At 42.1% G+C, this 15,722-nt stretch overlaps 1 protein-coding gene across 2 annotated transcripts in view; it reads right to left on the reverse strand.

Annotated features, from left to right (window-relative positions):
- kiaa1522 (KIAA1522 ortholog) overlaps window positions 1-14,347 on the reverse strand; it is a 36,383-nt gene extending 22,036 nt beyond the window's left edge. The window contains exon 1 of one of the 2 annotated variants that reach the window (XM_054605971.1): window positions 14,111-14,347. In XM_054605971.1, the coding sequence (XP_054461946.1) occupies window positions 14,111-14,342 (232 nt within the window). In that variant the 5' untranslated portion in view covers window positions 14,343-14,347. Of the gene's footprint in view, window positions 1-4,671; window positions 4,950-14,110 lie in introns of those variants that run through there. The other variant, XM_054605972.1, reaches the window with a different exon arrangement.
- Window positions 14,348-15,722: the final 1,375 nt, after the last annotated feature.

A 15,722-nucleotide genomic window follows, 5' to 3' on the forward strand; every position in this document is an offset into this window, starting at 1 on the left:
GCAGGATAATGGAATATGAAATATCACAAGCAAGACAGTCGTAATGAAAATGGCAGGGAAATCTGCTGGCAGCCTTGTTCTCTTATTATACACAGGCCTGTAAAACGTGTTTCTCTCTTCCTCTTTACTCTTTATATCCTCTAGACTGGAGTCAACTCCCTCTCCCTCCCTCATTCTGTCTCTTCTTTTAACGTTACCTCACCTCGCAATCCTTCGTTGTCCCTAAAGTCGCAATTTATTCCCCCAGAGTAAATCTTACATGGAAATATCGCCTGTTTGGAATGCTGGAGGATGAATAACCAGCCAACAATCCAAGGTCAAGTAGATAACAGCACAAAGGAGAGGAAGCAGGGAGGAGTGTGAAGGAATGAGGGGATGGTAAAAGGCAGAAGAGGAGTTGTTCGACAGTATGTCCTAATATTTCAGTTCCAAGTTTACAGTGAAAGTAGTTTATTAGATGGATCATTCATCTCATCTTGGTGCAGAAACAATGTGATGAAAGCCAGCTGAGGTTCTCCCTGCAGAGTGGACAGTTATGAGAAGGTTATATGAAACATCTGGAGGCCAGTCAGTTACATCACATGAGTTCATAAAAGCCTCAAAAAGGGGCCAAAGAATGAAAGGATGACAGCGCAAAGAGAGAGAGAGAGAGTGTGTGTGTTTGTGTGTGTGTGTGTGTGTGTGTGTGTGTGTGTGTGTGTGTGTGTGTGTGTGTGTGTGTGTGTGTGTGGATGTGGATGCCTCTGACCACCTGTGGATGCAGTAAAGTGAGCTCATAGTGAGCTAATCTTATCCTCTGCAGCCACTGTACTAGCGCTCACGTCTACAGATGAATAGACATCTTTGTGACTTCGGAGCTCAGCTGGCAACATCTCAACTCTGCACACCATGTTGTGTCTTTTAACAGTTTTTAGAGCTCATAATAGAAAGTTCTGAAGCATCTAGTTTCATCTTTGTGGTCAACAATAAGAACATTTTCCCTGTTTTGAAAGACAATTTGTGAGGATTAATCTAGTCAATCTGCAGAAAATAAATCGGCAACTATTTTGGTAATCAATCAACCATTTCAGTCATCGTGGTCAATTTCTTTTCTTCAATTTTGTACAGAATACATCCTCTTTCCTCCGACCCTCGCATTGGAAAAGGAAAAACTTGTAAATGGGGTAAAGAAAGAAAGAAAGGAAGAAACCTGTGGGAGAGTAACTGAGGAGGGATTCCTCTCCCATGATGAGCAGAAGTGCAAAACATGTGTGCAGAATGAACAACATATTATGAATATACGACAGAAATTATACATATAATGAGAGATGTCATAGCGGTAAAAATAGCAGAAATAATAATAGATAAATGATGACTACTAATAATAACAGCAGCAGTAGATGTAATAGAATAATAATGATAGTAAAAGCAGTAATATGGTACTGTTGGTTGAACAAAATGAACAATTTGAAGATATCACGTTGGATTGAATAAAAATTTTGAGGAGCATTTTCTGTATTTTCTGATATTTTATAGCCCAAAAGAATTGACTAAGACAAAAATCAAAAGATCAATTGCTAATGGGAATAATTGTTTCTTTCCACCGTCACAGTAACTCTTCTTCATCACTTCTCTTCATTACGGAGACACACTGCTTCAATCTTGGCAATCATGACTGGTTTTCAGGGTCACAACAAGTGTCATCAATGGATGCTGATCTTACATGATTTGAGGTTAAAGTACTAAAAGCTTTAGAGCTCTTGTTGACATTATAATTGTTTCAAAGTGAGCTGCACAAGTAAGCAAAAGTCGTAAAAATCAAACCAATATCGCAAATCCTATTGCATAATGCGCTTGCAATGTCTTCAAATAATCATTTTATTTCCAAATCATCCAGCCCTTTGTGACATCAAGTCATTTCCCAGTCTGCTAAGTGTTGTATCCCCCAAAATAAACAACCTCACAGATTTTGTGAAGGACAGAGACGGGGTGTCTGGTTTGGAACTCGACCAAAGCCACACACATGACACATATTTCTGGAGCACATGGTGCGGATCCAGTCACTGAGTTCATCCTCTGCGTGTTTCATTAGCCTGCTGAAGCTGCGTTACTGCAGCACAGAGAGACCATGATCTGTGTGGTGCCTTTAAATCCATTAACTATGGTTTACTGGGAGTACGTCAACAACTTTGAGGAGTATTGCATCAGTACAACTGCACAGAAACATTGTGTTACACTCTTGCTCAATCCGCCTTCATTTTGGTGCCATTGTGTAACAAAAAGCTGCAATCACCTCAACAAAAAAAAAGAATTGAGCCTCATTTGAAGAGGTCGTGTGTTTGTGTGTTGGATGGGAGCTCATGCGCGAGGAAATCGGCAGGAATGTAGGAATGCATTCACACCCCAAGTTTCTGAATAAACTCTCCGTGAATGAAGGCGGTGAATTCAGGGGAACAGAGGAACGACAGTCACACACGCCCACGAAGACACCGACCACCCTGACAGAAAACCAATTCAAGATGTGTTTGTACACATGAACGTTCATTATCCAGAGCGAGCACAGTCCACCTTTTTTTCGTACACACAAACACCATCTAGATGTTCTGATAAGAGACTTAACTGCCCTGTCCTGTTTAGCTGACAGCGGATGCGTCTCCATACCTTGAACACACAGGGTTCAGTAGGTTCAGGTGTTACCATGGAAACCAGTAGCATCAGGAACCAATTTCAGCCATATTTGTGAAACACAAAATGCAGGCTAAAAAGTGAATTGTTTGCTTTTTTTTCGTCTGAAAGTCTAACTGCAATAGAAAAAACACCCACAAGAAAAAAATTTAAGAATTTATTAGTCTTCGTCTAATTGTTATCGCTGTTTGGTTCCAGCTAATGTTGGACATATTTCATGCTGTCTAATGACACAAGCAGATAGACGCATTTGGTAATTTTCTAATGCTCCAACTCCAGCTAATGACCGTACAGCCACGACCGCCGACTAACGAAAGAGGCAACACAGATCTGTGGAAGGTTTGTGATGGACAAATTGCTCTATCAGCATCTGTTCAGCAAAAATCACTCTAAAAAATATAAACTTGAAGCAAACCAAGTTGTAACAATGGAAATATTAAATCAAAACGTTGCCACACTGACTTAGCCTTTTGGGTGTGGTACAATATTATTTACTTGGATAGAAACCAGTAGATTCATCAAAGTGAAAATGAAACAGTTTAAAGTCTTACATCATTTCAAACTGTGCTTTATAAATACTGTACTGTTGAGCCAGGTGACAGTCTTTGCCAAAACAACTGAACAAATCAAAGAGAGAAAGATCACAAGCATGTTTTGAACACTTGCAGTTATGATTTGTTTACCAAAGTAAAATAACTTTAGAGCTGCATGGCTCCGATGGTCCTTTACTAAAGCAGCAATAATTGATTTATTTGGTCACTTGGAGCTGCAGAACAAGCTGTAAACAAAACACTGTCATCTTATTACCATATAAGTATTTTGGTTGCCGATGTAACTCCAATATTCACTCAACCTTGAGATTTGTTTTGGTCTGTAGTAACTCCTGAAGGGAATATCTGAAAATATGTGTTTTGGGGCATAGCATGTAGCGTACGGTTGGTTTTTCAGAGTTTTTTGCTGAAAAAACTGGAACACCTTGCAACTAGAAACAAGGTGAGAGCATAAAAACCATACCTTAAAAACAAAAACAATGTGCAGAAAGATGCTAAAAATCTGTGTAGAACTAAGGAGTCTACACGAGCAGGATTTCAAATTAGAGTAACTGAATCCATTGTTGATTTAAACATACTGTATATATTATTGCAGCTTCAAGGGTAGAGTTGGTGCAAGCGATCCCAGTGTCCAGAAACTTTAAGTGCACTATTTTGTCAATAATAACCAAAGAGACGGAAGAAAGACGTGTGGGAATGATGTGAGAAAAACCCAGGTAGACTAAAAATAGTCGTGGGTGCGGAAAGAAAAACATGAAACAGAAAGAAACAGAAGACGTCAACGGCAGCTTTGCATGAGACAAAACCTCTGTGACAGAGCGTCATCTGACAATCTGTGTGAGCTTGTGTTAAAACCTGTTTGTCTGGGGTTTTTATTTGTTGCTTCAGGGACTGTTAACAGAGACAATGATCAGACTGGGACAGTTTAAGCTCTCTGTTCCACTGCAGGTATAACGGTCTGGCAATAACAACACACAGAATCATATAATAAGGTACAGGATCACTTACACAAACACACATGTACACTAGAGCAGTGAAATGCATGAAACTTTAAGTGAAATTAGCCACACAAAAAAAGGCACATTCAGTCCGTCATCATTTAAAATCCTCTGTCACTACTAAAGAGAAACAAATCCCCAGAGCAAAAAAGAGAAAAAAACACACTCTTGCCCACACAACCCTCTTCTGCACAAGTGTGCAATAAGCAGGAAGCCTTGAAGCTGACTAAGGTAAAGTCAGCATGGGAAAATAACTCACCAGCACATGACCACACACACACACACACACACACACACACACACACACACACACACACACACACACACACACACACACACACACACACACACAGCCAACTACACAAGTGACGCTTCTCAAAGTGGCTCAAAACAAGTCCGGTTTTACAAGACTGTCAATTAATATTTATGATATTTCTTTGCATTCTCTCCAGACGTACCTGTTTTCAGTTTGTCTCTGAGTCCAAACAGCCAGAGTCCTTTAGGTTTTTCCTTGTTTGAGCTCCAGTTTCTCTCCGTCTGAACCTTCTTCTTCCTCTTCTGGATGCTGTTCCCCATTTTTGGGGCAGTCCTGCAGCCCCTAAAGGGGGTCTGTCATCTCGCCGTCATGTAACATTACATCTGTATTCCTGCTCTTTAGACCCCACAGCTCCTCGCTCTTCAGCATGAAAACACACACCCTGAGTCAGTCAATAACGCACTCCTGAACCTGATGATTCAGTACACACACACACACACACACACACACACACACACACACACACACACACACACACAGTGTAGTGAATGTGTGCTAGAGACCCACTGACACCATTCCTATAAAACAAACAGCACACACACACACACACACACACACACACACACACACACACACAAACACAGATCCAGCAGGCAAAAACCCAACACAATCAGTCCTATTCTCCCTGCCGACACACTTCCAGTCCCGAACATCCAGCTGCTGAAGCACCGGCAGCGTCCAATACTGACAAGCTCACTATCAAGTGTGTGTGTGTGTGTGTTTGCATGTGTGTGTGTAAGAGAGTGCCCCTCCCACTCTCTGCCTCGCTGAGCTCCAGAGCTGAGCATTCACACGGCTGAGCATTTTGAGTGAAAACACACACTTATCTTTTAAAAATGATAGATCATCAAATGATTGACACCCTTTTTTCTCTCTCACGGTTAAAGCTACGCTCAAGTTGTGTATCCTTCCCCCTAAAAACTGATATAAAGGCACGAATGGAAACTAAAAACAGCAGAGGGATGCTCAATAATTCAACTGATCTTTACAGGTGCAGCTCTCCTGTCTGGCACCTCTTGAAATTCCTCACAACACACACACACACAGATAGATGAAAAAACAAAAAAAGACTATAAAGAGCAGGATATGCGGCAGTCAACCGGTCGGACGGATCAAAGCTTGTTTTGAGATGAGAACATTCCTGCTATGCTGAGAGGAAAAATACAGATGCTGGGGCCAGACGGGTGAGAACGGATTCCAGAGGAAGCAATGTGACTTTTAATAAACACCCCGTAAGGTTTACCGTAAGTATTCATCTTCCTCTTTCCTAATGTTCTGTTTCCTTCTGCTTAATTCTGTTTCCCCTCTAAAAGAGAACATCTAACACTTGTCCCTGAAAAACAAAGATAACTTATGTCCCACGATGATGATGTCATGACCTTTGGCGTCACAAAATGCCGGTGATACCACTCTTAAAGATTGTGGATTAATAGCGGCCATCCAGAACAAGGTCAGAGAGAAAGAGAGAGAGAGAGAGAGAGAGAGAAGAAGAAGAATCACGAGAAACTGAGCTTCCATGTTGGAACAAAATGGAGGAAGAGGGGAGGGAGAGTAGTGATGATGAAGAGCAACAAAAGTGAAACCACACACTCCTCATCATGGTCACCCCTGATCACGTTTCTTCCCTCCATCCCCCCACCACTCTAATGTGTAGGGCACTGCTGAGAGATAATAAAAAAAAAGCCCTCAATAAAAAGAAGATTTACTGGCTGAGGGGAGTAACAAGGAAGAGGAGATGTGCTGGTCATACTGAGAAGTGAGCTCTTGTTTTCTCCAGAACAGGAATCGATTTAGTGTCTAGAAGAGCAGGAGGAGCTTCTGGGAATTTCAGAGTATGAATCAGAACGTATGTGGATAAATGTATCAGCACTAGAGGGAGATAAATGAGAGATGTGAGCGTGTGATATCACTCCAGCTTCTTATTGCAGAGTGTAAAATGATCTGCAATAAGACAGCTCTGAGAGAGAGAGAGAGAGAGAGAGATGCTGCCTCTTAACTCTTAATGCAGCACCACCAGAACCACACCCAGTACATTTGTGCTGCCGGAGTCCTCCGAGCTCACTATCTCAACTGTCACAGAGCGATGAGAGTGCACTTTGATAGTGTGTGATTGTGTGTCTTCACCAACCCGCTGCAAAACGACGTGCCAGTCATGCCCTAGATACATTTCAATTACGAGTGTGATCAAAGTGTGTGTCATTGCCAGAAGAGAATTGAGGATCTGACAGCTGCAGGGGGGCTCGAAACTGGGAGCGTAGCGAGTCAGTCTGCATGTAAATGTGTGTGCAGGTATACGCACGTGGACGTTAAAGGACATTTGTGTGTAGAGGAATGCCGTTGTTAGGGAGCAGACGTCAGGGGAAAGTGGTTGTCAGGGTGACCATCACCAGGGGCCTCAAGACAGGATTAATGGATCTACCTGTTTAAATGTTTCTGTGTACTTTTATTAGTGAGTGTGTGTCTGGGGCAGGCGGCCTGAATAAGGACATTTGTTTTTAAAGAGTTACAAAATAAAACACTGGTAATCATTATGATTTGGGGATTGACCTTTACGGCATTGATGGCATCTATTTTTCCTACAATTCTTCTCAGTTTAATTTCCAAATCCAATGAATCTGCCAACATCAGCCCAGCACTCCCATCTTGTGGCACGGCACTGATATCACAATAAAAAACCCTCAGGGCACAAAGTAACCGTGATGATAAGCATTCAAAACCATGTCTAACAGCTACAGATCAGTTTCAGACGTGGAGTTTAAGCCAAACTCGTGCCACCTACAGGAGAAGCAGATGTAGAGATGCTGATGTGTGCCATCTACAGGCAAGGAAAGCAATGAGCACTAAAACCCAATATGTGTGTTCAAGGTATTAAATTGCAAAAACTGCTCTAAATGTCACTGGTTGGTGATAATAGGGAGAGAGACTGTGGGTGCAACGTTGATATTTTTTTCCAGGTTACCAGAGTTCATTTTTACTTTTACTATACACATTGTTTTATTTATTAGTGGATATCAAATGTCTAAAGTTAATTGTCATGTTTCATTTGTCTTGCTCTCAAACTTAGGGCAAACGGCACAAATTTCACCCACATCCTCAAATGCCACCCAACTAAACTCCTGTTTCCAGGATAATTGAAATGCTCACTAGAACTTCAGCTCATAAACTTTGTCTTTAACCACAAACATTTTCCCCCGAGTGCCCGAGCTGTGCTGCGCATGTGGAACTCTAAACAGAGGTCAGAGGGAAGCAGGATGGCACACTCCTTAGCTACTTCAGCTCTAGAAAAAACAATGTTTTTTTTTTTACCATTGCTCGACTAAATTGTTGCTTGATTTAATAGCCCGACGTGATATTTTACTTGCCTAGCGAGTAATAGTATTGTCGAGCCCAGTATGCAAATATAATTTAATGCCAAATATATTGAAAAATATATTATCTATGGCTTTTCTTTCTTTTCAATTTGCAAATATCCTTCATTAGAAGATTGCACCACCCTTGTGTTTTAGATAACAGGTGATGTAGGTGTTAGATGTAAAGCCTTGAGGTTGAGGTGGAGCAAATGTTAAAATTGCAGCAGTTGCGACTTTCTTTGTGTGTATAGATAACATCTACCGGTATAAATTACTGCTGTTACTTCCCTTTTGGGGGTGTGGGATGTGTTAGAACTTGACTAAAATTACTTAACAGCTTTTGTGAAGAATCTGCAGCTTACTTAATATGAACATTTGACGTAAAGCTTTTGAGGCCAGTCAGGTGATAAATCATAGTTTGGCATTGCAAACATATAAGCGATAAGATATGTTCCCAGACCATCAGAACATATATGGTCCCAAAATTCCCTTCACTAAAGATCGACTGAATCTTTGTCATCGTCTGGTCTATTCTTCTTCATACAGATAAAAGAAAAAGTCAGAAAAGAGAGGACGTGCAGCTGGATTAGGTAAACAGTGTTCAACAGGTGTATCCATTACAACAAGTTACATAACAGGAGCCACACACACACACACACACACCCACACACACACACACACACACACACACACACACACACACACACACACACACACACACACACACCCACACACATTGTATATCCCTGTGTATACAGACTCCCACTCTGTCAGTCCCACGCTGATGTCTTCCAGCTGCTCCACCGCCACATCAAACACAATCCATGTCCTATAAAACATCCCATTAGCTCTTATTACATAAACAATACCTCTGGAGAAAAAGGCTTTGGATGTTGATCACAAATCATTTCAGTAACTCCTTCCTATAGATGTGAGGGCGTCTATGTGTTGTCTGTATGTGCATGACTTTCTAAAGAGATGCAGTAAAATGGAAGTGTTTTTTTCTCTGCATGTGGGTTCATAAATGGGCTGTATCATCATGAGGGTTTGAATTACTAAATCTGATGAACACAGTAGGGGGGTTTGTGACGTGACCTCAATTCTTCATCATGCGTTCTCATTTTTCTCCCATCTTCTTCTGCAACACTGAAGTTTACTTTACTTCCTCACTTAATGATTCACTCCTGTATGTTGCCACATAGTACGGCCGCCTCAAAATGCCGTTGCCTTGGAGACGTTCCCCATTGCCGGCGTGGCTTTCCGTCCACGGTGATGGATGAGGGTCGGAGGTATCTGCTTACCCAGGTAAAATTACCTCGCTCATCCATCCAAGTGTGTGTGTGAGCAGTGGCTGATGCTCGCGGGGGAACATTGTGTGGTGGCATTAAACTTTCACACTCCTCCCTCTCTTTTGCCGCATGCCTTTCTTTTGCCCTCTCCGCCCGCCGCCTCCATCCTGTCAAACTGTATTAAAGTGGCCCTGAGTTGTGGCCCTGTAATAGAGCTGAGCCTGTGTACAATGTTCTCCGTGTAATGAGATGTTTGCTCTTCAATTACTCCGCCAGGTCTGCAATCTGCATTATAGTTTGTGAATCTACACACCCAGACTGTGTTTTGTGATGTGGCAGCACACACACACACACACACACACACACACACACACACACACACACACACACACACACACACACACACACACACACACACACACACACACACAAACCCATGCAGATAGAGAGAAATCAAGCAAAGAATTGGATCTACTTTTACAAGAAGTATTCTCACACACATGGCTTCACACATGTAGAAAACAATGACTCCACACACCCAGAAATCCCAGAGATTGTGCAGAATGACCTCACCGCTAAAACAGCCGGCAGCCAAAGATGAGCAGTGCTGGACAAAGCAGGTAGTTCTCTGTACGCTCTTGTGGGTATATGTGTGTGTGTGTGTGTGTGTGTGTGTGTGGAGGTGATGTAATGAGCGCCGGGCGCTGGGTTGGCGCCGCCCTAAGCCGAGCAATATGCTGCTGACACACAAACACAGAGATACCCTCTGATACAGGGTAGCACTCGGTCACACACCCTCGCTCAGCGCTGGAGATGTCCACACACACACACACACACACACACAAACACACTTTTTTAAACACATGCTGATTACACAATAATAAGCAGTGGAGACCTACACACCCACTGAATAGAGGGTATCAAAAACAGTAATATGCAGTAATGAATGGGCAAAGAGACGGAAAAATCTGACAGAAATACTTTTTTTTGTGTGTTTGTGTGTGTGTGTGTGTGTGTGTGTGTGTGTGTGTGTGTGTTTGAGTGAAAAGTTGCTCTAATTAAAAAAGCATTGAGAGAGTGTTCCCTAAGAGTCTCCTCAAGGCTGAATGGGGCTTTGTGATTCGTTGTAATCTCTCCTCTCCATCGCATAACTCCAGGTCCAATCTGGCATCCAGGCTGCCACGCACGCGCACACATGCACGCTGAAAGACCTTGACAAACACACACACAAACACACACAAACCACTCTGATGCACTGCTCTCAGGAATTCAGCACATCAAAGAGCTGGTATTTTTTTTATAAGAGATGAATCTCTGTAAAATATAGCCGGCAGTCAGCGCTGGACTGCAGAGCTCTGGATCGCGGTTGAGCAGATCTGAGCCAGTCTTTGCAGAGATGACACGGCCAATGTAAACCCACCAACAAAGACGTATTATAGTCAGAGCCTCATGTCATTGAAACAGAAACAAGAAGGCACAGTGAGGAGGAGGAGGAGAGATACAGAGTTTCTCTTTTAACTACTCTGTCATCATTTGAAGCATCATCATACACATCTTAACTTCAGATCTTTCAGTATCACTGGTGTTGAGTTTGAATAACTGAGACTAAGATCTGTTATCATATGAGCAAGGCAATAGAGAAAGAGTGCATTTAAGTCCCGTCCACACCGGAGGGGACAATTCATCGCTCTCCATTATCTTTGTATTGCCTGAAGGTTACTCCTTGCCACTTTCATCTGCTAGCAAACAACAGAAAAATGCCTAAAAGCTGCTGTGTGGTAGGATGTACTACCAACAGGGTAAAGAAGCCAAAACTATTTCTGCAAGCTGCGGAACCGAAAAACTGAGCCTTTAAGAAGACAAAAGTGAGGCCTCATCAGGAACAATGGGAATACTTTGGTATTCTGTATCTCAGTATGTTTAACGTTACGTGTACAGCAAGTATTTTGTTAGTCTAAAACTGACAGTCGACAACTCCTTTGGTTGCAGAAGAGTCAGATTGTATAGATATCTATGAAAAAAGACCCTACTTCTCATTTGATTTATTACCTCAGTAAACATTGTAAACATGAGTTTATGGTCTCAATTGCTAGTTTCAGGTCTTCTTCAATAGAACATTATGTTTCTTTTAGTGAATTACGGTCCAATTTAGAGTTAAATAGACCATAAAGCAGAGTATGCTTTAGGGAGGACTCTGCAGTCCAGATAAAGTCACTTAACCAAGATGGACATGGCCAAAATCCCAGATTGCAACAAAAATGCTGAACTTGAAGACATCAAAGCGGCAGTCCAAAAATGAATGGGTGACATCACAAAGACTGCGTCCACTTCTTATATACAGTCTGTGGTTCGGACCTCGGAGCCTCTGTCTTGTTGTACAATATAGTGTACGTATTGATTATGACTGTTCCGCACAATGTGATTGGTTGACGCCAAACATACACATGACAAAAACACCAGTTTGAAATAAAAATATTGGCGCTGACGTGTAAAGGCCTTTACGAGTATTGTAAACTTATGTGGGTCTGTAAACCAAACCATTATATTTATAATGTGAGTGAGCACATATACTGTAAGAGTCTGTGTGACAGTTGTCTTTGACCAGATTCGTGCTTTGTCTAGTCAAGTTGGAAAAGTGGCCCAGCGGGTTCAGGGAGAATGAATAGAAGATTGTTTTTGTTAAGGTCTTTTAGTAAAGAGAAAAATAAAGATGCAATCTACCATTTATTTACCGGTGGGAAAACAAGCTTTCCTTACTCTATCTGTGGGAGACAAAGAGCCAAAAGAAATCAAGACGATCCAAATCAATGTGTTCACACACACAAACAGACACAGGTGAGATAGACAAAACAAGCTGTTCATGCTGGTGAAGTAGGGAACAGATCTTTCTGTCACACAGCTACAGACTTGTTGTGCATGTTGACAAGTGAACTTTGGCAAGATCCAGTCAACGAATCATGACTGATATTGTGATAAAGAATTTAAACACCTGACACTTTCTGCTTTTCTAGATTCATTGATTTTATCTCCAAAATAAAACTTTCACCAATAGCAAACGTGTCTCCAGCACCCACAACTGGTCAAGCGCCATTAGTCAACAGACAAACCAAAACGATATGCCAGCTATCAAACACTCAATAAAGTTATTTTAAGAAAAAAACTTGAAATAAACGGGAACCTAAAATACTGTAAAACAATAAGAGAATACAATGAAAGAGCTGATACCTCAGTTCCACTATTTATTCTGAAACTCCTGGCTGGTTGGGCGTTCATGATTATCTATTTTTTTCTTGGACATGCTTGACATTGTTCCTCTTTCATCTTAAAAACACTAAATTACTGAGACAGAACGCCCATAAAAAATATAGTTCCCACACATCCCCACCATCAGCCTTTAACCACATCCTCTGCTGGGGAATTATTAGCCGCACTATTAGTTAATCTTTGGTTTCCAATGGAGTCACTGCCTGTTACCCATCCAGAATCCATAGATCTCTACAGACCCGAACAAGACCACACAATGTTAGGAATAATAAGGGATCAGGGAAGTTCTTTTTAGGCAGAACGAGCACAAAAACCACAAAAGACCAAACAAGGTCTGACAGACTGTGAATCTGGATTTCCAAGAGTTGTTGGATAGTTACTACAGTAACACACACACACACAAACACACACACCCACACACACACATACACACAATGACAGAAGAGAGAGGGATGGCTTTGGAGGTGGAACAAAAACAGGAAGTGGGGACTGTGGGTAATCTCTGTGCTGCCGACCAAGCAAACGCATCAGTAAACAGAAAGGGGGATTAGACCCCTGTGTCAGTCCGTCCGTGTGTGTGTGTGTGTGTGTGTCACTTCTGCCAAGTTATAAATGTTCAGACTGATGTCCTGATGATAACAAAATCCCTTTTACCTTTCCATCTTAATCCAAAAGTCAACAAAAGTCCCTGAAATATCATGATGGCACCGTCTGTGATCATGGCAGACAAAACAAGACAGAATTATACAGTGGTGTTGCCAAAAAAGCAGACGTGGCTTCCAAACTCTGATCCTCACCTAAACTGAACCATGACCAGGAATATTCATTCTCACATCTTTACTTTAAAATCTATACAACATACAGCATCCTTTGTTCGTGGACCCTTGCATTGGACAAGGAAAAACTCCCCCAAAAGCTTGCAGCATTGTGCATGTTGTGAAAGTCCCAGATACATTGCAAAATCCAACGCCACCGTGTCTGGGTTCATATAATCATCTGGAGGAACTCTGTGTATTTCAGCGAGCTGTATTCACAACAGCAAGCCACATGTCAGCTGGTTTACTTCAGTGGTATGAACCCAAAATATGCAATAAACGGATAAAAAAGGCTGTTGAAATAACTACATAGTGATGCTTTTTCTGCTCCTCAAACTTTGTATCCGTCTTCGCCAGCTCATGTGGGAAATATCTTTATTTTTAGCGCATGCTCAACTATGTCCACCAGCTAATTGCTAACTTTGTCTGTCAGCTGTTTGGTGCTGGATAAGTCGAATACAATGGGTTTAACCTGATAAAAATGGCCTGTCTGATTAAAAATGAGGTTCAAGAGAGCGATGAGTTTTGAACCAAAACAGTAAAATTGTGCACCATAAAACCAAAACAATGAGCTGAAGGAAGACAAAACACTCTGTAAAACCTTTTAGCAACTGCAGAGTGGAATGATAATTCTCTGTGGGTTCGTCAGTACGAGCAACAGCTTTCACATTACATATAGTCATTTGATCCTTTGTAAAAGTAAAAATATTGAGAAGAATTGCTCGATTTTGTGAAAAAACACTGAGCCTCCTCCAAGGAACCTTTTTTTTTTTATGTCTTATGTCTTTTGTTCTTATGTCTTGTGTTTTGAGCTGAATACCTAAAGTTAAAAAAGGTTACGTATAAGGTCTTTAAACACTCACCTTTTGCAGGGTCATGATTCTGAAGTCCCTGTTTGGCGTCCGTCACACTATTAGCGGTTCTGTTCACCCCGTTGCTGATGTTCTTCTTCCTCCTGCTCCCCTTTAACCAGCTGAAGGCCTGTCCCAGGGAGCTACCCGGCTTCTTCTGCCCCCGCTGAACCTTCGCCTCCCGGGCTAAGATCTCAGTGATTTCCTTGGGCACCAGGTCGCCTGTAGACCTCCTCCGGGACATCCTGGAGGTTGGTCCTGAGAGCTGAGGCCCGGTGCCTCCACCCGGATCAATGTGTCTTCTATCGGGAACAAGTCAAAGGATCTGAAACCTCTGTGCTCTCCAGGGTTTGATGACCCTCTTTGGCCTCACTCAGTGTCTCTGTTTTTTTTCCTGTCTGTCACCACCTGGGACAACAATGAGATCAGCATGATGAGAGAGAGAGAGAATGACGGCGAGATGGAAAGACCCAGTGGGAGGACAGAGTGACATGACAAAGCAAGAACAAGATGGAAAAAAAGAGCAGATTAATTGGGTTATTACAAAATGAAAAGAAACAAAAATTAATCAGAATAAATACAAGCCTAACTGTTTACGATGTAATGTAAGAGCATTCACAATTTGTCCTGTAAAAGTTTTCCCTTCACTCGTCCACCCCCCACTCCCTCTTTTTCTATTCTCTCATTTTTGTGCATGTAGAGGAGAAGCCCCAGGGAGGCGAGCTGGACCTCTGCAGAGTCTATGTGTGTGTGTGTGTGTGTGTGTGTGTGTGTGTGTGTGTGTGTGTGTGTGTGTGTGTGTGTGTGTGTGTGTGTGTGTGTGTGTGTGTTGTGTGTGTGTGTGTGTGTGTGACATGTGGTTCACATCAGCAGAAAGGTGTACTGTATGGGCGAGTTGGAGAAGAGAAAGAAGTTCAATTCAATAAAACTAGCAGTGGAAAAAAACAACTTGCATACTTTTGACTTCATAAAGACACATTTTTTTTAAACTGTGATGAAAACATGCACTTCATCTGCTTCCTCTGAGTCACAGTAACAAACTATTCAACTGATTTGCTGTAAAATAGTCAAAAAAAGGTAAAGAACTGTAAAGAACTTACTCTGCGAGCGTGCGGTCCTCTCCTACGATCCCCTCTTTTCTCTCAGCCTGAGAAACAGTTTTGCGGAGCATGTGTGTGTGTTTGTGTGTGTGTGTGTGTGTGTGTGTGTGTGTGTGTGTGTGTGTGTGTGTGTGTGTGTGTGTGTGTGTGTGTGTGTGTGTGTGTGTGTGTGTGTGTGTGTGTGTGTTCAGCAGAGTGAATGAAGCTCCATGCTCTCCGAGTCCCTCCCTCTGTATGAGAGCCAGCCTCTCCTCCCACCTCTCACAGTGATGTTAGGAGTTAGCCTCACCATTCCAGTGCTAGTTGCTTCTCCTTAAGTTCCAAACAGTTTACATTTTTAACATTTTACCTTCAGTATTGAGTCTTTTCACTTGAAGTGTTAGTGGTTTCTTGTCCTGCTGTTTGTCTTTTCCTCCTAGCCTCCTTTCCGGGGATCAGGTGACGTCATCCCAGTCTCCCTCATGAGGGGAACCCCTGGGTCAAGAAGCATCACGGCAGCTAGGAAAGAAAAATACACACCTTGG

This window comes from Anoplopoma fimbria, chromosome 10 (assembly GCF_027596085.1).
Source record: "Anoplopoma fimbria isolate UVic2021 breed Golden Eagle Sablefish chromosome 10, Afim_UVic_2022, whole genome shotgun sequence".
NCBI classification, from domain to species: Eukaryota; Metazoa; Chordata; class Actinopteri; order Perciformes; family Anoplopomatidae; genus Anoplopoma; species Anoplopoma fimbria.